Source organism: Bombus flavifrons, chromosome 13 (assembly GCF_040668555.2).
Source record: "Bombus flavifrons isolate JBK064 chromosome 13, iyBomFlav1_principal, whole genome shotgun sequence".
Classification (NCBI taxonomy): Eukaryota; Metazoa; Arthropoda; class Insecta; order Hymenoptera; family Apidae; genus Bombus; species Bombus flavifrons.
In genome coordinates, this window is record NC_138454.1 from 6,369,640 (window position 1) to 6,391,810 (window position 22,171).

The window sequence follows — 22,171 nt, forward strand, 5'->3', positions numbered from 1 at the left end:
TTTCCATTTACATTCCACGGATAGACCGCTGAAGTTCACGTAGAAGCGACATCTAGCAAATACATAGTAAATACGCAAAATGTATCAGAAGTAGATACTGTACGGGAGAAATTATCTAATCAGATATAAAAATAGAAAATTTTATACAATTTCCTTAGTATATCTTACAGTAGCTTTTATCTTAGATATCACTGCAATAAAATCGGTACTATCTTCTAAACTTGTGTAATCGCCTATCGCACACCAGTGACACACACTTACACGTATGTATTTCGATCGCCAACATTACAGCAATAGTTACACATAACAACAAATTAGTCACATCCTAATCGTTATAGTCTATAATGAAGGGATTGAACAAGCTACGATAAACAAGTGATCTACTTTCCGGACAAATACTGTATATGTAATAAATATGCAAGATAGAAAATACGTTTCTGAAACATACTTCTGTCCCATTTATTTAATCCGCTCTTATAAAAATTTGTCTAAACTTCCGCGATCTACGTAACGAATAATAAAGGTAGAAGAGGAAGCACCACGTGGCGATCTACGCGTAGAACAGGGTCCTCTGGAAGCTCGGTTACAGTCCTGCAGTCCCTACAGTGTTGAATTGCATGATCATCGCTTCTTTATAAAGCAGCGAATTAAAATGTTGAGAACAGAAGGTGCTAAGTTGGTGATACGCGTTGAAGTAGAGAACAGAGCTTTGTTCGTTGCAGCAGTCGGTTGTTTAGAAGATCGTTTCTTTTTTCCTCGGCTGTCGCTTCTTAAAAGGTAAGCTCATCTTCCGAATAACAGAAATAGAGTAGAAAATCGATCACCAACCTCCTCTTTTAATTGACTTTTGAAAGCCAGTGAATCCTCTACCTCGTACTAACGTTTGCAGATGTTCGTGCAGTGGAGGATCTTACTTCCGGTTTTCTTCAGCTCGCAAGTAGTATTTGCAATATTTGCGGGTAGAAGGGAACATATGTCGCTCAACAAACTTCCCACGAAAGTCTGCATTCCGGGAACCATTTTGAACTTTAATAATACAGGCCTGACAAGAATCGGAGACGTTTTCGCTAATACCTCGGACATAAGGGAGTTGTATCTCGACGACAACAAGATCGCGTACATTTCTGATAAAGCGTTCGACCTGATGGAAGGGCTAGAAATTTTGAGTATCTCCGGCAACATAATATCTCTGGAAGAATTGTCGTGGCTCCGCTACCACGCAACATTGCGGAGTCTGATTATAAACAATAACAAGTGGAAAAACAAGTACGGCGATAAAGACGACATCAGCATCCCAAACACATTTGGATATTTACCGAATCTGGAAATCTTGTCGTTAAGAGGTGACAGTATTTCTCAGTTCGACGTTCCCCTTGACAAATTCGCGCCTAGACTAAGGAAATTGGACTTGTCGGAAAATTACATCCAGTCGTTCAAATTCCTCGACAATCTACCGGAAACCATGGAGATGCTCCTGTTGGAAAAGAACGGATGCCCGTGCCAGGTTCGAAAGCTTCCAGCTAACATCAGAGCTCTGTTTCTGAACGGAAACGGAATAACAGAATTGTGCGGTGCACATTGCACGCACTCGCACTCGCTGTCGTTAAAAGAGCTCGAGTGGTTGAATATTCTGAACGTGTCCAGCAACAGTATCAACAGCATAGAGAACGACGCATTCAAGGATACAATACATGTGCAAACGATAGATCTATCCCATAATTATATAGGATCGGTGTCGGAACACGTTTTCCGGGGACTGTCTAGCCTGAAGGAACTTCGCATGAGTCATAATCTGCTGCAGATTGTGCCGAATATGGGCTCGTTGAATAGCTTAAGATACTTGGATTTAGCCAACAATTACATCGAGGAAGGGACGAATTTGAACTATTTGAAGTTCATCGAGACGCTAGAATGGTTGGATTTATCGAATAACCGCATCAAAGTACTTCCCATGATGCTAATTTACCATACAAAATCTTTTGAATGGAATCTTTTGCTGAAAAATAACAGTATCGTGAACATCGATGACCTGTTTACGGATAAGTGTTTGGAAATACAGCTTATATTGCATCTACAGAACAATCCTTTCTCGTTCTTCAAATTCAACACGTTAACGGTACACACGAAAGAACCTGTGCTGCCTAGCGTGGAGAGCAACACGATATCGACCGAGGGTTCAGAAGAATTCACAACAGATTCTGAGGAAATCTAACGATCTCGATGCCGATATATCTTCTCATCTACGTTTCGTATACTGTGCCAGATGATCTCGAGGTAAGTCACGTATCGATCACACGCTCTCTTCTCGTTGTATTATTTCGTTTAAACGTCTATGTACGTCTCTGAAACGTTGGTCCTTTGGTTTTTAGGATCTCACGCGCGAGTTTCTACGTGGTTTTCAACGGGGCGACTACTCTTCACACGACTGAAATTCGAGAATCGAGCAACAAGAAGAAATGTAGAAGAAGAAGGTTCGTCGACATTTTTACATTTTTCATTTTTATTACCATTGCCGCTATGTTTCAAACGTTAACGTTATTGTTGTTCCATTGCAAATACAACGTCTTTGTATTTTGTAAACGATTGATATAAAATAAATATTCGTCAATCACGTTTACGTATGTATCTTACTTGTTTCGAGTTGCCAAAATTTGTATACATACATATAGCAATCGAGAAATGTATGGAAATATCATAGAAACAAAGGTTTCGGTAAAGGTAAGGTTTCCCGGTATCGTAGAATTTTCAAACGTTTCTTCGAATTGCAATGATACGTCTTTTTCGCAGTTTTATCGAAAAAAAAGATGAAAACGTTAAAACAAAATTCGATTGTAAGATTCAAACAACGAACGTGGCATGTTGCGTTGAAAGTTGAAGCTTGCGATTAAAAGGAAAAGGATGATTTCGAAGATGAACATTCTTTTACGCAGAGACCAAATCGGAAACATAGTTTGCATTCTATATCACGCACATTTTCAATCATTTCATATAACTTTTTATTCTTACTAAAATCGAGAAATAGTAGATGTTAGGTATCATTCTGCACTTAATCAATATTGTTACGTATTATGTCTATTCTGTACCTCGTCCGTGTCTCTCTATTTACTCAATTGTCTAATAGTCGTTTATTCTATTTTTGGTTAATGGTTTAGTTTCGATCTCTTTCACTAGAACTTATCGATTCGGTGAAGATGCGTTGAACTGTTTTCGTTGCATCCTTCTAGATGGCGACGATAGTCACGGACTATCGTATAGTTACTACAGTTAAGTATAAAAATACAAGTACAGTACAACGCTAGAATACAAATCCTCGATTTTCTCGTATGTTGTATGTTTCTGCTAGATATCACGTAGATATTTCACATTGAAACGATCGAGCTACTTAACGAGAATATGATCCTCAACCTGAGGTTCTTACGAGAACGAGCAAGGTCGTCGGTAGATCAAGAATATCTATGATAAGCTGCTATAATATCAACTTTGTTAGAATGATCCAGAGATTGCGATTCTTTTTGTCTTCTGAGAGGTATTTAAGCGACCGTCCTTGAGTTAGAGTAGCCTGTTACTCTTGAATTCCATCGACGGATTCTTCTAACGAGCTTGTCATCAAATTCCTATCGAACTTTAAGATCGTTCGAGCGGTTCGTTTTGCTGAAATTGATCCTTTTTCAACCGATAACGATAACCGATAGGATGGTCTTGACGATGTTCGAGAGTCTCGATCGGTACAACAAGAGATTCCACGAACGTACAACAACTTTGTTTAGTTTCATTCGCAAGGAAACGACTGCCGAGCGAATATTTCATCGCAAGTTACTCGAAATTCCTGGACCAAATCACTCGATCTTGTACAACGACTTTTATTATCAAAGGTAGTTTTACTCTCGTCAAATTGCCAATGTAGCTTCGCCTTCGTTGTTTATCTTTTCACGCCCAAAATATTCTCTCAAGGATATTTCTGTGTCCGGGCTTGTTCTATCAACGTACACTGATTTTCTTTCGTCTTAATCCATTAAAGGTTAATATCGCGTTGACCCATCATATCTGCAATTTCTTCGATCAGTTCGCGTTAACGAATTCTGTTTTCTTTATCTGTAGATATATGAAATTTGCAATCGTCTTAAAACCTCGTAAAAAGCTTTCTCTTTTTTATATATCCTTTATAAATATCTCGAATAGTTTAGTATAATTAATTACATTTTTGAAAAATTGAATTTTATTGTACACGTGTCGATTTCGGTACATTCACCGACGATCGCTAAAATCGACCACTGTTCTGCGTGTGTACGCGTGTTATTGACCGTGCGTGAGTAAATCTGTCGGGTGGTTTCTTCCGAGTTTTCTGGGCAGCTCTCTGAATAGCAGCTTGCAATTAATAGGTTTTAATAGATTTTCTATTCCGTACGAAGCATTGACATGGTTTCTAAATCATTGGAAAACAGGAGCATGCACAAATACTTATATTCTTCTAGTCATTGTGTACGATGTACTCAGACGTGTATCATCATTGTTTTAATGAAATTCCAAAATGTTTCAAATGTATAAAACAGGCAACATACAGGGTGGTTGGTAACTGGTGGTACAAGCGGAAAGGGGGTGATTCTACGCGAAAAAAGAAGTCGAAAATATAGAATAACAATTTTTTTTAATTTTTCCATCGAGACGTTATAACAAGACGTGATAAAGTGCGCGGGTACCGAGCGAAATTTCAAAGTCGATTTTCTCGAAAACAAAGCCTCAAATGAAAAATTTTTATTCTATATTTCCGACTTCTTTTTTCGCGTAGAATCACCCCCTTTTCGCTTGTACCACCAGTTACCAACCACCCTGTATATGAAATTTATATAGTACATGATAAATGTCCAAATATCTTCGTGAGCCAATGTATAACATTATGATAAATCATCGATCGCTTCTTAATGGGATAATAAAGCCTTGGCAAATCGCGCTATTCTGAAATTCTGACCTTCGTCTTGTGTAAATTCGAAGGATCGTAAAAAGCGACAAAGAATGTTCCCCTCGTGGACGCAGCAAGATCTCAATTGTATCGATACAGGTTCATCGTTGTTCGGGGAAGCTCGAAGGGAGGAAAGAAGAAAGAACCGGGCGATATAAGCGTCTGTGATGTTTCGTCGTTGTATTTATCACGCGTTCCCCTTGCCACCCGTAGATCTTCAGCATCGTTGCCGAGTGCCTTTTATCAGTTGTAGCGAGATACATTAGGACGAGTGCGGAGCGTGTCGAGGTTTCACGAGCTGAAAGAAGGGCCAGCAAAAACGAAAGGAATGTTTTTCCACTTAAGAATCGTTCGTTCGATGGACCGTTAAAAGGAGGCGATTTTTTTCCCCGTACATTGTCGAATAGCAAAGGAAAACGAAACGAGAAGCTGGACGAAGTTTGTCTTTAAAAACATCGCCGGATAGCTGCGAATTTCCATCGACGACGAATATCCAATCTAGAAGCGTGAAATCACATGAAACCACTGCTATCAAATATTTAGTCACCTGGTGCAATTCCGTCAAAGGATCGATATTCTTATTATACTTTGAAAGTTACAATAGAAAAATACTTTTCCACCGTTGGATATTCCTTCGCTTCTTGATACAACTGAAATCAAACGTTCTGCTAGATTTAAATTGAAACCAGCGAGTATACCTGTAAAGTTTCCATGTTGTATCGCTCGAAGATAAACAAACGAATGCGTAAACAGTTGCTGTCTGATAACAACGATCCTACGGTCGCTGCAGCGCGGAGGGAGAAAAGCTGTGCTTACGGAACTCGGACGATCTCGTCGAGGAAACCTTGACACTGGCTCGTCTATCTCATCCATAGGCGTCCGTAGGTATTGGAATTTCTAGATCCGCGTTCCTTGCCGCTACGAGGGTCACGTAAGATCGAGCGGACGAGTGGAATTCGATTCATCGATCGGTTTCGAAGAACGATGTTGTGAGAGATCAATTGATCACAGACGGGAGAAACTATCTGGAAAGCATCGTCTTTTGGCTTTTCTTTTACCTCGCGGATTTTAGGTTGCAAAGCGCAACGCGGGCTATTCAAACGAACGACAAAGGAGTTGCCGATGATAAAGCCGCGTGTTTGATTCAGGCGTTTCGGACTCGAGGAGCAACGAGGGAAGAAAGTACGCGACGAGAGGAAAGAAAAAGACAAAGAAAGAAAGAGATTGGTATCGCGTGGAAGAAGGAAGTGTTACGCGATGCAAGAGCGCGTTCCATCCAGTTAGATCTAGCCTAGGTTGACCAAGCCACCTAGAGAAGCGAGATGTCGGGGTGGGAGGCGTCCCTACTGATCAGGGGTGTCAGTTGGGGTGGAGGAAGAGGGTGGTCGAATAGGTGGAAACGCATGCGCTCCCTTTAGCCGGTATGCTGGCAGGGATGCTTCGCCACGAGCGAGACAAAGAAGCGTCTGCGACAAGGAGAACGACTGCCAGTGACGGAGAAAGACAGCTACAGAGCGCGTGCGAGGGAAAGAGATATCGCGAATAGGGAAAGAAGAGAAGGAAAAAGAGGAAAGACAAGGATCTAAAAAGTAAAAGGGAGATCGCGATCGTGGAAGCGCGACGCGAGACCGATAAAGATAAGCGGAGTGCGTCGTGTTTGCGTTGGAGAAAGAAAAATCGAGTGAAAGGGGTGAAAAAAGAGAGAAAGAGAGAGAGAGAGAGAGGGAGAGAGGGCTAGAGTGACACGCAGCGATGGCTAGAACAGGAGGGAGGAAGCGAGATCCGCCACGTCTAGGCAGCTCGAGAGACTCTACTCCCACCCAGCTCTCCTCTTCCTTGCTCGCTTTCTCTCTCTCCTCTTTCAGTGTTCGTTCGAACACGGCCCGGTACGGTTCTGTCGCCCCGTGCTCGAAGGATCCTCTTCGTGATGGGAGCTCGCTGCCGCGGTGGTATCGGCAGGTTCCCTCGGTAGCCGATTCTCCGACCCACCGATGTCGCACGGCTCGTCAGGGTGACACGCGCGGTTCCTAGACAGGCAGTTCTCGTTTGCGGTCGGATAATCGGCACGTATACGCGCGTACACTCACACACGCTGTGTACACACACACACAACACATACACACATGTACATGTACATATATACAAGGAAAATCGGAAGATAAACGTCCGTGGTTTCTGTCACGGGGAACGTGGTTCGAGAGGAGTAAGAAACACGAAACCGGAGAAAGAGGGTGAAGTGCGTGTGGAGGAGAGTGCGAGATCCAAAGAGGGAGGTACCTAAGTGCACGCAAAGGCGGAAAGAGAGCCGCGAACAAGAGAACCTCCGAAAATATCGTTTCGATGAGGAAACGGTGGTGAGAACTCCGATAGCGAGAAGACGCGGGTTTGCACGAGTGTCGACAGTTGGCTTCCACTCGAAATCGCAAAGATAGACAGAGGGGCCATTCACCGTTACCATACGCCACGAGGGCGATCGGTTCGCTCTACGATCGGAATCAAAGTCGTTTGTCATTGTCGAAAGCCGTTCACCCTCTGGGAACGAAGCTCGAGACAGCTTTAGCCGTTTGTGTCACGGCGGTCAGAGGTCGGTGATTCGATCTCGAATCAAATCGGGGTTGGTCGAGGCGTTTCCGTCGTACGGGAGGGAAGGAAAAGCATAAGAGAAAGTCGGAAGAAAGATGTCGGGAAATTATTCGGTCCGGTGCGAGCCCGGTCTAGTGGTGCCGTTATGGGGACCACTGGAGAACCTCTACCTTTCCGATGTGATTTTCCGCGGATTTGTCTACTTTCTTCTGCTGTTGTACCTGTTCATCGGCGTGTCGATAATCAGCGATCGTTTCATGGCGGCGATCGAGGTAATCACATCGAAGGAGAAGGAACTGGTGGTTCGCCGCCAGGGTAAGGAGCCGCAGATCGTGGTGGTGCGGGTGTGGAACGAGACCGTGGCGAATTTGACGTTGATGGCGCTGGGTAGCAGCGCGCCGGAGATCCTCTTGTCGATCATCGAGATCTGGGCGAAAAACTTCCAGGCTGGAGAATTAGGGCCGGGTACGATCGTCGGCTCGGCTGCCTACAATCTCTTCGTTATTATCTCCCTGTGCGTGTTCGTGATACCAAACGGCGAGACCAGGAAGATCAAGCACCTGAGAGTGTTCTTCGTGACCGCCACGTGGAGCATCTTTGCTTACGTTTGGCTGTACGTGATCCTGGCAGTTTCCAGTCCTGGCGTGCTCGAGGTTTGGGAAGGTATCCTCACCTTTTCATTCTTCCCAGCCACGGTTCTCACGGCCTACGTGGCCGATCGACGTCTGCTCATCTACAAGTATCTACACAAAGGCTACCGGATGAACAAGAGAGGAGTGATCGTGCAGGCCGAGGCCGGTGATTCGGATGCTGGGGTGGAGCTCGAGATTAAACCTCAGCAGGACAACTTCCACAACATGACGGACGCCGACACGCCCGAAGCAAAGGAGTTCGAGCAGACCAGAAGGGATTATATCAACACTCTGAGAGAACTAAGAAGGAAACATCCCACTTTGCCGCTGGAACAACTGGAGGTGATGGCTCACGAAGAGGTGCTCGGAAAGGGGCCGAAGAGCAGAGCGTTCTACAGGGTACAGGCGACCAGGAAGATGGTCGGCGCAGGAAATCTGAGCAAGAAGATCAGCGAAAGGGCGCAGAGCGACCTGAGCGAGGTCAAGGCCGAACTGCAAAGGCAAGAGGCAGAGAGCATCGACATCGAGAACGTGAACGCCATGAGAATCTTCTTCGAACCTGGCCACTACACCGTGATGGAAAACGTCGGTACCTTCGAGGTGGGAGTAACCAGAGTTGGCGGTGACCTAACCAAACCGTGCACCGTCGATTACTGCACCGAAGATGGCTCGGCCGAGGCTGGTTCCGATTACATCAGCGCCAAGGGCACTCTAACCTTCGATCCGGGCGAGACCAGGAAAACCATCAAGCTCTCCGTCATCGACGACGAGCTGTTCGAAGAGGACGAGCATTTCTACATCAGGTACAGCTGTCTTCTTCTTTTTTCCCGCCCATTTCACGACTCGAATACTGTATCCACCGAGACCATTGTTTCGACGAGTGTACGCCAACTGCCACTCGCTTTAACGTCAATCCGTTTTTGTTTTCGTTGAAATTTAGCAAGGATTTCCTTTGTTCGTACTCCGACCAGAACTTTGCGATTCCAGGCATCTGTTTGGCAAATGCTAACATCGCCCCGGTAATAACGGGCGAAGTTTCGCCAACTTAGCAGACACGGGCCTTTACTCGCTTCCGCGGACGTTCTCGACGATAAGCAATGTAAACTGTCAGAAATTTTAACGAGTTTAGATATCCTATCGATCCTTGTTCCGATGAATATTCTTTGAAAAACACACGACTTTCTCTTCGGGTCGTTCCTTCGTCGTTCATCGCTGCGAATCTTCAACGACTATCGCGGGTAAAAGTTTATCCCACGAGTCTTCTTTAAATTACAAGATTAACAACAAGCGGAGTTAAAAAATCCAAGACGATAATATTCGAAGGATATTCGCACGTGCTGATGTTTCACCTATGAAAGATTCCACAGCCTGTGATACTTATTCAGTGGATAAGATCGAAACAAACACGGCGTCAAGTAGCAACCGCGACGAAGCAGTTTCGTGTTCGCGGTACCGAAGAATTTCATCTGCCTCGTCCGCGAGAGGAAAAGCGAGAGGGGTAACTTCCATGCCGGAAATGTCGGTCGAACGAGCGGCAAAGATATTCAGAGGAGAAGATCAAGGACGCGTAGAGATCGGACTGCGGAACTACACGTACCTCTAGTTTTATTGCCACGGTCAATGACGACGCGGAAACTCGAACGAGTGTCCCTGTGGCGCACGCTAGCTGTCTATTAAAGCTAGAGACGAATCAGTGGCTCGAAATCGCATTAAGCTTTCGAGAGATAATCGGTCGGATGAAAGGTGGCAGGGCGGCAAGTCGTTGGTGTGCGAAAGGTTTGCGACCGATTGACCGACCACGTGTCAGTCCTCTCGGATCTGCTTGAACTTGCACAGCATTACAACTGTAATGAGATATAGGACATGTCGTGGAAAATCATCAACGGCGATTCGTAGAATTACGATCACGGTCGTAATCTAACTTCGTTTACGACGCGGTCACCGTGTGATTCTTTCATTTTGACTGAATTGGCTGACTGTGTCTGATCGTTAGCCGATCGTAATTCTTTATTTTTTGCTATAAAATAATTCGACAAGGTTCGCGTGAAAGTATCTGCATTATTTTATTCAATAACAAAACTAGAAAATAATTCAATTTGCTTCTCTTTATGTTCGTCATAAAGATATCAGTCTCTCGAAGAGTAAGATACGAATAGTTGCCTTCGATTTCAAAATCCTAATATTCCTTTGATACGGTTAATATAAAATGTAAAGAACGTTTATGGTCTCTGTCAATTAGAGGCGATCACGAGAAATCAAGGATCGCTGTAGAAAGTATAATCGTAATTGGGAACAAACGTGATCGAATCACTCGTGATAAGCATAAGTAGCAGTTTACGTCATCTCTAGTAAAGTAGGATTGTTCGTGCCACCTACATCGGTTCACGAAAGTATTTGAACACTCGTAGGAACTTCTTACGAACATGTCATGTGCGTTGTATGAAATATTTTGAAATTTCGAGAGTACTTCGATGAAACACCTAATGTCATATTGGTTAAATTTGAAGCGAATTTGAAAATGTATATGAAACGGAGTGATATTTGTTGGAAGCTGCAAAACTTTATGATTTCCTATGAATTAGATCTGTTCTCCTATAGACAAATTTCCATAAAATCCGCAGATTACTTGTCACGTTTGTCCGTATTAATACGTTGACTATCACGTGAATTTTATTTACCTCGATAGATCGAGGTATACCAGACCGTAATGTTTAATCTTTGCAAAATACTATACCGTACTTTATCCGACAATGTCATCAATCCAAGTGATCCGCATCGTTGAAAATTATTTACTCGATGAAATGAATTTCATTATTTTAATCGTAACAAAAGATTTAATAGCATCGATCACCGGCAACCATCGTGGCGATTAACGCGTTAACGTCAAAAAGCAAAACACGAAGGAAATTTCAAGGGTAGGAATGATAGTCGATTAGGGCGGGGCAAGGACGAACGCCATGTCGTAAGAAGGTGAAACTTTTGGTGGGTAGGCCAACGTACAACGATGAATTGCCTGCAACCGCTGAATGTGCTCATCCGGGAAGCGGAGAAACGAGGAATCAAAGGAACAATGGGACAGCGCGTTTTTGTCAAACATGTCGGACCTTGAAAAATCGTTCAGCTACGCGACGTGGAAAAACGAACGAGAGAAATATTACAAAATGTTTCATTGTTTCCGTGAAATGTATACATCGAACTCTGAAAAACGTTTTCCTTTTTCGCCGCTGTTACACCGTGATGAAACTGGGCCGAGGTCGAGCTACAATATCCAGCCAGGATGGAGATAAATAAAAGGAACTTGGATGTACATTGTTGCAAGGATCATCAGGGAGTAACGAGCGACGAGATTGCTCAGTTGTTCCTTTTGTTTCTATGACTCGGGGATTAGAGGATTAGACCGATTTCGTCCTTTCCACACGACGTTCCAAACAAAAGTCTTAGAGAATTCGTTTGGCTTTTATACGACGACGTTGTTACGAAGGCCGCGTGAATCGATCGCAGACAGGACCAAGTTCCAGACACGTACGATTCTAATTCGTGCTCCTTCATTTATGAATACAGACGTATCGAATTTTATCGAGTAAGGTGTGCCGACAATTTGACAAACTTATCTACGCTAACGTCCAGGCTGGATATCGTTTCTTCCGCACGTTTCCTAAGAAAACATGCTGACTTTCTATTTGGACGCGAATCAATTTGAGATTATTAAAGCTGGTATTAAGCTTTCCCATATACACTGTGTCCGTTACACGCAACGCCAGACGTCGCGTCTCTTGCCAATTGTTCGACTGTTCGGACGATCATAAGGACAAATTACAACACGTTTCTAAACATTCGATTGTGACTGTTCCACGAGAAGATGTGGTCGACGAGACTCGATCAGCGTTCGCGGAAGAGCAACCAGGACGTCCTATTTGCACCGTGAAAAACAGGAAGCGGATTCGATACCAGACGTACACTCGAGGGCGTCTGCCGGTCGACGATCTAGTCGCGATAGCGAATTGATAATCGCCGGCAGCGCATCTTTCAATTAACTTTGGTCCGGATGGCGCGCGCTATTACATTACCGCTTAAACTCCGCGCACAAAGGGACTGGTTGTCTGCTCGCGGTTTCATTGACGCCAACACCGACGCCAACGCACGTCCGTACGTCAATTAGCGTCGATTCGTCGATTAATCGTCGCGACGAACAACCTTTGACAGATCATAAATGAACACGCACGAGAGTTCTCGAGGTCGGTCGCTATTTTGGAGAACTCGTGCGACGTGAACACCGTCGACGAAAAAGTTTCATTTACTCTCGGGTATCGCGGTCGCCCGCAGAATCTTCGAGTTCGTTACGAGGCACTCGTGGTCTTCTCGCGAATACTCGGCTTTTTATCCAACGAAGAGACGAAAACCGCGCGAAAATGGCAACTGAAATACGGCAGCGATGCTCCGCAGTACTCGGCACAAGTACCAGCTAGTTGGATTAAGAGCGACAAAAATTTCTCTCCAAACTACCTCCATCGCGCAGTCTTAAAAGTAGGGCGCACGAATTCTTGGAATTTTGTGCAATAGTTACGGACCGAACATCTAGCGGAAACCACGATGTTCTAAATTCGAATGACCGTGTAGGTGTCTACGATGACGTGTGCTGGCAGCAGCTTAATTTATGAGCGAAAAGAAATGTTCAAAAATAAAATAGGTAAAAGTGAAGAAAACCTAAATTGCGTAAAAATATAGTGGACCAGGTTTGTAAAAGCCGAACGATATTTCTACAATTATGAAATGGGTACAGAGAGATACGTGTTTGGCCTGAAAATCAAATAGAAGAGAAATTTTGGGAATTTTAAAATTGCACTTATAACAAAATTGCGTTTGACAGAAAATGTAAAACGTAACTCATCGTTCATCAATGTAACTTCCACTATTTTTATTTGGTGATCATGTTGGTAGCAACGTCCTGATTAGAACTTATGAGTGTGCTCGTTGCATGGTGGATCGTTCGAACGTCCCGTTGCCCAGCTCCGTTCTTCTCATGCATTCGACACTCGTTCTATCTTCGATAGTCAAACGCTTAGATGGTAACGCTATGAAGAACGTTCTTGCTCGTATTCCGAGGTAATCGCGTTTGAGATTATCAACTGGATGGGGACTGTTTCCGGCCAAAGTACACTTCGAAGATTCCGTCAATTCCATCGACGTTCGCCTCGCGTTGAGAGTTGAGAAATGGAAGCGAAACGATCTTTTCTAATTTCGCTAACCGATCTTTGGAGAATCGCTTTAGCGGAATTGCTGGTAGGTCAGTCATTAGATTGCGCAATTAGAATCGCTACACTCCCGTTTATGCAGCCTTATACAGTCTCTATCCTATCTAGTCTGTAGTCTTTATCTATCTCTCTATAAGTTTCATAGCGAATAATAATCTCGTTTATGGCTTTAACGAACCTTAATAAGGTTGTCTGTAAGTGCCCCTGTACTTGCTTCACGACAGTCCGCAATTCCGTCACAGTTTAAGGAAAATATTTCTGGAATGGTTGCTCGAAACACTCGATCCATCCCTCGTTTTGTATTTCTCGTTCTTAGAATGCTTTAGAACTTCTTACTTCCGTCGTGCGGCGACAAAGTTCAACATCTACCGCGCGTTTAGCGTCGTTATCAAGGAAAGCCGATAACATCGAGGGTCGAAATCGGCGTAGATCAGGCCAGCGCAAACGAGCGCAAACACGACGATTTTCAAGGAATCCTGCGAGTCCTAATGATTTTCTTAACTTCGCGATAATCTTCGTCGATCTGGCGACACGCTCGAGCTTTCTCGCGAGAGAAACGGCGGTCACAGGGGGAAAATTTATTTCCTCGGCGTTCGTGTCGCCGTTGAACAAGATGGACAGGCCTCGATAACGAGCGAAACGTTGCACGGTGTTGCTTTTATTTCGCTGTGGCGATCGTTAGAACGAAGGCCCGGATCCGGGACAGAGAGAGAGAGAGAGAGAGAGAGAGAGAAAGAGAGAGAGAGAGAGTAATTACGAGCAGAGAATTTCGAGTCTATGGCGAATTCATACGTTCAGATATCAGTTCAGGACTAGTTCTCGATTACATGTTCATGCCACAGGCCACGGGGAAAGGAGGGGAAACGAGGCTGCACGAGCGCTAGAATTCCTCCCCTGTTGCCGATGAAGCGAAGAAACGCGGTACATTAAGCTCCAGCGGAACTCGTGCAGCCGGGTTCCAAGTTATTTCGAGTCTCGCTTATCTGACCGACTCCATCCGAAGTTTGCTCTCGGAAGAAAAGCAATTAGCTTAGATGGGCCGGTTTGATCGGCGGAAATGTTCCATTGCGAGCTGTGCCTCGCAACGTTACGACGCGATGCATCACGATGACGAATGCCTATGGCGGAACAATCGGTCCGAGACAGTTCTGAAACCCAGTCCGGCGTTCAATGATTTAGTAAATACGATAGGAATATTTTATCACGCTATTATCGCGTACCATCTATAACTATTTGGACACTTGGTGCAATTAGATCACGAGTTTCACGTTTTCATCGCATTTTCAAAGTTACGACGGAACAACGTGTTTATTCCTCGGTCCAGTAAGTGGGATCAAATATTCAGTTAAAATTAACATCGCTCTAATTGCACATTCCTTTCTGGAATCTCGAGAAACTTTACACGAACACGGCTATTGTAGAAACAAAAACCTCGTCCTTCCAACATCCCAACATCGGACGGTTACATTTAACGTGGCTTAACTTCGCAAGATTAACTTTCAACCTATCTTTTATCCATGTTGGTATCAATTCCTATTACTCGTTGGTTTCATCGATGGCTTTATACCGAAGGATCAAACGACAAGGTTAAATGCGTTTCATTCCAAGTACATTTTAGTATCCGTGGAAATTAGTCGAGATACACGCGGATGTGGAAACTTCGAACGTCTCCAGATTTCTCACAATACTAAGACGCTAACAACGACGACGATGATGTTACAGATTGAGCAACGCGTCGCAGCCTGCCATGCTGGTGTCACCTAGCTTGGCGACAGTGATGATCCTCGACGACGATCACAGCGGCGTGTTCGGCTTCCCCGAAAGAGACATCGAGCTGGTGGAAAGCGTTGGTCAGTTTTCTTTGCGGGTGGTGAGATACAGCGGTGCCAGGGGACGTGTGACCATCCCCTATCGCACCATCGAAGGAACGGCCAAGCCTACCAAGCAATACATGCACACGGAGGGCTCGCTCACCTTCGAGGACAATCAGACCGAGTAAGTGCTGCACATAAGCGTCTCCATAAAATTTCAAGGTTTACGATCGCGCCAGTAGTTAAATAGCGACAACAGTTCGCCTCAGGTTGATTAGTTAACCTATATTTTGATACTCGAGCGTATTACGGTCCGATTAAATGATTAGATTACAAGAACTAGGACCCGTATGTAACTGAATTCGGAGAGGTTGGTTGCAACGCGGTCATGCAAACGACTGGCGAGCTAACTCTACCGAATCCTTCGAGTCGGTTTTGCAATCGTATTCTTTTATCGCCAGTAGTCGAGTTTATTAGCCGCGAGTTGATTAGCGAGGAAAACGCGAGAGAACTTCTGTTGGCTGTGCGAAATTTATCGTTTACATCGCACGTTTGGCATTTTTCTGCGAACGTAGAGCGGAGAAATTGGAGCGCGCCTGTGACGTAAAAAATTCCAGAGTCACAGCTGTATTTATAGATAATTGATCACGTAAGATAGAGCTGAAACTCGAAGCGTGTAGCACACGCCTAACTGGGGGATAGGACGCGGCTGAAAGTTAGGGGTGGATTTCGAACGCAACGAAATCCATGGACGCGAGGCAGATTTATCGACGACCTTAATTGGTTTCTCACCGACTAGCTCCGTAAAGAGCTTTGCATTAGGTAATTCACTGGGGGCGATCGCCAATCATCAGTTATCAAGCCGCGTTTTTATTCGCTGAATGGCGTTTCGAAGCGACGAGGCGCGGGGATCGACAGGGAAGCGTGGAAATTTATTCTTGACCTTAATCGAATTTTCAACGGTCACCGTCCAACGTTGTGCATTTCACTGCACAGTGGCTCTCTGATCGTATTAAATATCTGATCGAGGCACCCTTGTAATTACGCGATACTTTACGACCAGTCGTCTAAAAATCGGAGGACCTGATGCTTATCTGTTACGAGTAGCGCTTATTACTGCTACGTAGGCAATAAGACGGCGTACAAGATGTCGAGGTTCCACGTGGCACGAGCGAATCGTTTCTCCTTTCGTAACATGTCACAACACGAGCTCTTAACGACCCAGGGGCCACGCTTAGGGAACGATATTACGATATTAAAGATCTAAGAGGGGTCATCTAGCGATGTAGCCAGGACATAAAGCACCGTACACAGCGGTGTTAGAAAAATTCACCCGTTTCATAGTTGTCAAGCGTGGTATACCTTATAAAGAGACAGCAAGAGAAAGTTGCAAGTTAACGTCTTGCTCGCGGAACAAATGCCATGGATTACGTATTTTCGGCGTCCGAAAAGGGAAACTTTAGTTTCGCGCAGATTTTATTACGACGTTACATCATTTTGATAACGCGAACGTATCGAAACTCGCAGAGACGCTGTCAGAGACGATAGAACGATACCAATATATGTGACGTAACTGTGTGTTTTCGCTCGTATCGTTTCTTCGATAACGTTACTTTTTCACCGGACTGTGAAGTAACTGTGGAGGAAACAAAGTCACAAAGAAATATGTACAATTCGCGTTCCAAAGAGGATCGATGATCGGAAGCTACAGCAAGTTGGTACAATCGAGAAACGTCATCGAAGAACGCCGGCTCGAACATTATGCATCCCGTTGTGGGCTACGATTAATGGAATTTAAAGCTGGTTGACTGGCTCGATCGAATAAATTAAATGGTAGCTGCTCGATGGGTTGAGGTAAACGCGGGGCAACGATGCATAATTCGAAGGAGCGGCTGTTTCGTCGCGTGTAAATCAACGATCAGTCGTTATCGTATCTGGTTCGACGATTATCAATCGTCCAGTGAATAATTAGAGCATGGAGAGTCGCTCCTTCGCAAACGCGCACGCGAGCCATTTTCGAGATTCATCACGCAAACTTCGTATTCGAAGGGGAGTTCTCCTGGAAAATATTCCACGAACGTTGGAAGAAAGAGGCTCCGATTTCCAGCCAGTTGAGCAAACTGACGAAAAGCAACTCGCAATCGATAAAAATCAAGCCGCTGTTCGAAACGTTCCAGAAAAGAAAATACAAATTCATGATCGTTTACACGTACTCGCAGTAATAAATTTTTCGAATTGTCTTCTGATCGTTAGAAATCTGTCATTCCGTTTAGCCTCAGTCGGCAACAGACCAGGGTGGAAGTTGCTTTTTTCGAAGAAATTGTAATGTGAGTGAAAGGGCGAAGGATCGCCCGACTCCTTTCCTTCCCACGGATCAACTTTTCGCTGGATGTCGTTTAAACGCTGCGCAAAGCAAGCTGAGAAGCTTATTTGTTTTTTAAATTCGAAATGTCAACCAGACTCGGCGGGTTGCTTCTGGTTAATTTGCTAGTCAATGGCTGCTACTTCCCTTGGGCGTTGTTCATGAACGCTTGCTAATTCGTGGTCATTCTCAAGTTTCTCTAAAGCTTCCGAGTATTGTACCGAAAGCGTTGACAAGTCAACTTTTTCCAAGCCGTGTCGTAGCTATATTTTACTTAGCCACAGTTCCTAACACATTCCGCCGTAATAGAGCGGTATCCTCGTTGATCGATTGCAAAGTGAGTAACGTTAATTCTCGCGATTTGTCGTGTACGTAAAATGAAATCGACGGATCGCCGGTGAATGACACAAAGAACGTGGAAGTGTGAAGGCGAGTCCCATAGCGGTGCGCGAAGAAACTAAGAATAGGAAGAGTCGATAAAGAATGCAGTCTGGAATGAAAAACACGGGACGGAGGCAAATTTACCAGAAATCTGTGGTTCAGCTGTGGAAAGCTACATCGGATCCGTTGCTTTTATCGATGAAACATGTTTGTTGGCTGTGAACACGGTCGAACTTCGCGTACACTCCTTGTGCGGCGAGTCTGATCTATGATGGTCTCGTTCTACTTGAGCGTATCCTCGGTTCTTTTAATTCCTGTTCTAGGAAACTTCTTCCTAAGCTCTTTATCAAACATTTCTAAATTTATTTCGAGCAACTGCTTTCGAAACTGTAGGGTAATATAGGAATTTTGAAATAGTAGGATATCAGCTTCAGGCCGAGCAATCTTCCTTGTAATCTGTCAGATTCAATTACGAACAATTTTTAAACGATCCATTAGGTTGTCCCAAAAGTGTCTTACGTTTCATATGGAAATAACATCATTTTATTGAATTACGATCCATTTTGTAGTAACATTAGGTTGTCCGAAAAGTTCCTTTCGTTCCATAAGATGATAACGGATGAACAATAATTTGTTTTATATTATTTTATTGAATTAGGTATGATGCATTTCGTTCTATTTCTATTACTACGTTCGTGCATAATTCAAAAAACTAATATAAAACAAAAAAACATTATGCGTTTATTATTTCCTTATAAAACGAAAGAAACTTTGCGGACGACCTAATAGAACAAAACATGTTATGCATCTATTATTTCCTTATAAAACGAAAGAAAGTCTTTGGACAACCTAATACAATCGAAGGGAGACTATTTAATTTTATTAATTAGCGTCATATCGTTCTACGCGAGAACATATATCGTGTACGTTGACTATCGCAATTTTCTACGAAAATATGACTTTTGTATTTGTCAAAAGGAAACAAGTCCCTTTTACGAATGTTAATATTTTCTCTTCTACTTATCTTGATTCAGTAGCGTATGCATATTATTTTATCTTATTTTATCGATAATCTTGTATGTAAAAAAATGCGTCAGATTCCATCGAGTCATAAAATTTATCGAAAAACTGGAATTCCTGAAGCTCTTTCGCGTTTGGTCGTTCGGCTTTTCGATTGCCAGTTGGTTTAACGAACGTCCTTTTTGAATAGACAACGAGGGAGAAATTAGAGAGAGAAATGATGAAAAAATCGGGGCCAGTGGGCAACGATAAAAAGGGATCGCTTTCGTGGAATCGCTGTCGTGTCCCTTTCACGCGCGATCTCGTCTTTTTACGAGCTCATTAATCCTGCTTTCCATGCGCACTTTCGATCGTTCCTTTTCTACGAATTTCTTTCTCTTCGACACGAGCAAGGAAGTCACGAAAGAACAACCGCGAAGCGCACGCGTTCACAGGCGAACTACACTCGTCTTCAATTACGTCCAACGTCGCTTATCTCGCCGGAAGCACTTGCCTCCTCTCCGCCGGAGAAACCAATCTTTTCCTGTTCGCGACGAAAATGACGCACTTGTCACGCGAATGGTTAGGCTTCGAGGAGTAATCGCTAATGTATAGCGTATTATCGTTTCGTCGCAAGTCTATAATTATGTAGAAACATACTGATATCCGGTACGATATTTTCACTGAGAAAATTTCTACGCAAGACAAGAAACACAGGCGTAAAAACGTAATATACAGTTGCGCTAACGAATGTGTAAATATTGAGTTAGTCCGAACCCAACCCAATAGTCGGAATACACTGGTTTCCTCCTTCTACTTAGTCGCAGAAGATACGTGGCACATCTCGCACGACTTCCTTTTCGTCTTGGAATTAAAGTAAAAACAGGCGACGAGGAGCGTGCGTATTTCTTAAATTGGATCGAAGAAGGACAAGCTTTCTCATTTGGCGAGAACCAGGTGGTTCCGGGGCGTTTCATCCGGACGATTCGTTGAAAATTGCTGAAGGAAGCGGCGCGTTTCGACGATTCTGATCCTATGGAACACAGTTTGCGGAGAGAGGCGAACACGGGCGAAAGCCCGATTTACAAAATATCCGGGAAATTTCAGGGTTTCGAATAAATTGCGGGAGACAGGGGGCGCAGCACGGAAACGCTGCGAGCGACGCCGGGATTCGTTTTATTTCCGGGCGCCACGTTTTCTAAAGCTTCGCCTCCGCAGTTTTTCGGCCAGAGAAGCGGCGACGGCGGTGAAACGCGAAACTCGTCGCGGCGACGTGCTCGTCCCGCGAGATAGAATTTTCGTCGTCTCTTCTGTTCCAGACAAACGGCTTTCGTTTCTCCAGTTTTCTCGCCGGAAAGCGGAGAACCATGGTGAAAAGCCGAGGAACAGAGTTGCTGCAAAGCAAGTACCATCGAATAGAGAGTTCCTCTTCCCGACAGATGATATCTCGATAGACGTTTATATCGCTTTCCCTTTCCGGCTCTCCTTTGCTACGTTGTTTGCGTTGCAATTCGAATCGCGCCGCTATTTTTCGAAGTCTGTTTCGAATCGAATGGATTTCCACGCGGACGAAACGCAACGAAACGAAACAAAACGGTATAAGTATGTTTGTTCGACGTCGATATCCGAATATTACTTGGAATAGCGAAATCGATCTTGGCGGGGGGAGGGGCACAGATTCGAACGGCTGTGATAACGGACAATGATAAGACTGACAAAGTGGGAAGCAGAGGGGCGCGATGGGAACGAGAGAATATCGAGAGACGTCGGACGAATAAAAAAAGCACGAGCTAGTAAGTGGGCCAATATGGGGGCGGGAAGCCCGTAAAATGCGGCGTGTTACACCCCTGCGTACCCTTCATTCCCCGGCAACCCCGTTAACTTCTCAAGTGCTAAACACCCTCGTATCTCGGACACTCCCTCTTCTTTCTTCCAGCCTTTCCTCGTAAAAACGCAAACAAGCCTGCTCACCCTAGCTAGCCCCATCTAAAAATCGTGTAACATTTAATCGACGGATGAAGAAACGTTTTGTTTCCACCGGATAATAAATTGATATCTCCGACTATAATCCTCGTTAATACGCACACCGACTACAAGAAGTAATTGCGCATAGACTTATTCGTCGATCAAGCGTTTCTTCACCAGATTCGATGTTTCATGTTCGTAGTATCAGATTCTTATGATTGTACGAAGATACTGGAGAGCGATACGGAATTTAATCCTTTGCACCCTGAATTTTATTTCGATTTCGTTACCAGCAGCTCCCAACGCTTTTAAGTGTTTTACTTGAAATTTACTTTAACTGAAAAATAAGACAATTTAAATAAATAAAGGAAGAAACACACAAGTTATCGCAATTATTCGTGACAGTCGATGAACGTGCGTTCCGATATTTTTACTATATATCTTCTTAACATTCAATTCTATTTTTTTTATTAAGAAAAAAGGAAAAATTAATTAACGATTATTATTGATTGACAAAAGATTAATAGACGATATTGTTTCATCGAATTCACTTAAATACCAGTTTCATTCACACTATTGTTGTATTTTGTAATTTTTTAGTGTATGGTATATCTTGAAACAATTTCCAGGACAATCCTGGTTTTCTTCCGCACGTTTCACAAAAAAAAGATGGGACTCGACAAAGGAGCTCCTGAGATAAAAACTGATGTCAAACTCGACACAGGAGTGCACATACTTTAGTCTGATCAGTTATACCGTAAACTTTGTGACGAATACAACGGCGTGTCGACGCTTCTCGCAGCTGCTGTGCGTAGGAACGACGAACAAGTTTTCGACGACGCGGTTATCGCGTTACACCAGCTGCTCTAAAACTTGTAATCCATTTAATCGCCGTTCGACTTTTAGACGTCGCTGACAAAGAAAGCTGACGAACCTAACCCCGACCTAACACCGCCAGACGACTTTTGGAATATTTAAGAAAGAATCGCGCGCTCGAGGAAGGCGAGAATTCCACGAGGTCGCGTAAATTTTGCGCGCCCAGGAAAGAGGAGAAACGCTCGCACGGCGAGTTTCAAGAGTCGTCGGTTTTCGGAGTCGCATGGCGGAACGCGTTGTTCTTCGCGCGATAAATCACCGTGGAACGTGTTTTAAGTCGACGTCGCAGCTGCCCGTGACGAATTCCAATTTCCCAGCGTGACATCTTCGCTAGATTTGACTTGCCGGAACTC

The 22,171-nt window shown here is 44.1% G+C and overlaps 2 protein-coding genes across 4 annotated transcripts in view; both read left to right on the forward strand.

Annotated features, from left to right (window-relative positions):
* Positions 1 to 870: 870 nt before the first annotated feature.
* On the forward strand, positions 871 to 2,620 carry LOC138185983 (toll-like receptor 7). Its single transcript, XM_069125368.1, has 2 exons — positions 871 to 2,274; positions 2,370 to 2,620. Exon 1 carries the CDS (start codon positions 890 to 892, stop codon positions 2,210 to 2,212), a length of 1,323 nt encoding a protein of 440 aa, XP_068981469.1. The 5' UTR covers positions 871 to 889; the 3' UTR covers positions 2,213 to 2,274; positions 2,370 to 2,620.
* A 4,176-nt stretch (positions 2,621 to 6,796) lies between these two features.
* Positions 6,797 to 22,171, forward strand: part of Calx (sodium/calcium exchanger 3) — a 122,145-nt gene continuing 106,770 nt past the window's right edge. The window contains exons 1-2 of one of the 3 annotated variants that reach the window (XR_011174803.1): positions 6,797 to 8,975; positions 15,147 to 15,419. Coding sequence is in view for 1 of the 3 variants with exons in the window: in XM_069125613.1 (XP_068981714.1) it covers positions 7,636 to 8,975; positions 15,147 to 15,419 (1,613 nt within the window). In the remaining 2 variants the exon portion in view is untranslated. The remainder of the gene's footprint in view (positions 8,976 to 15,146; positions 15,420 to 22,171) is intronic. The other 2 variants (XM_069125613.1, XR_011174802.1) reach the window with 2 other exon arrangements.

Coding starts and splice junctions, on each gene's coding strand:
- LOC138185983 (XM_069125368.1), top strand. CDS start 890: ATGTTCGTGCAGTGGAGGATCTTACTTCCGGTTTTCTTCAGCTCGCAA.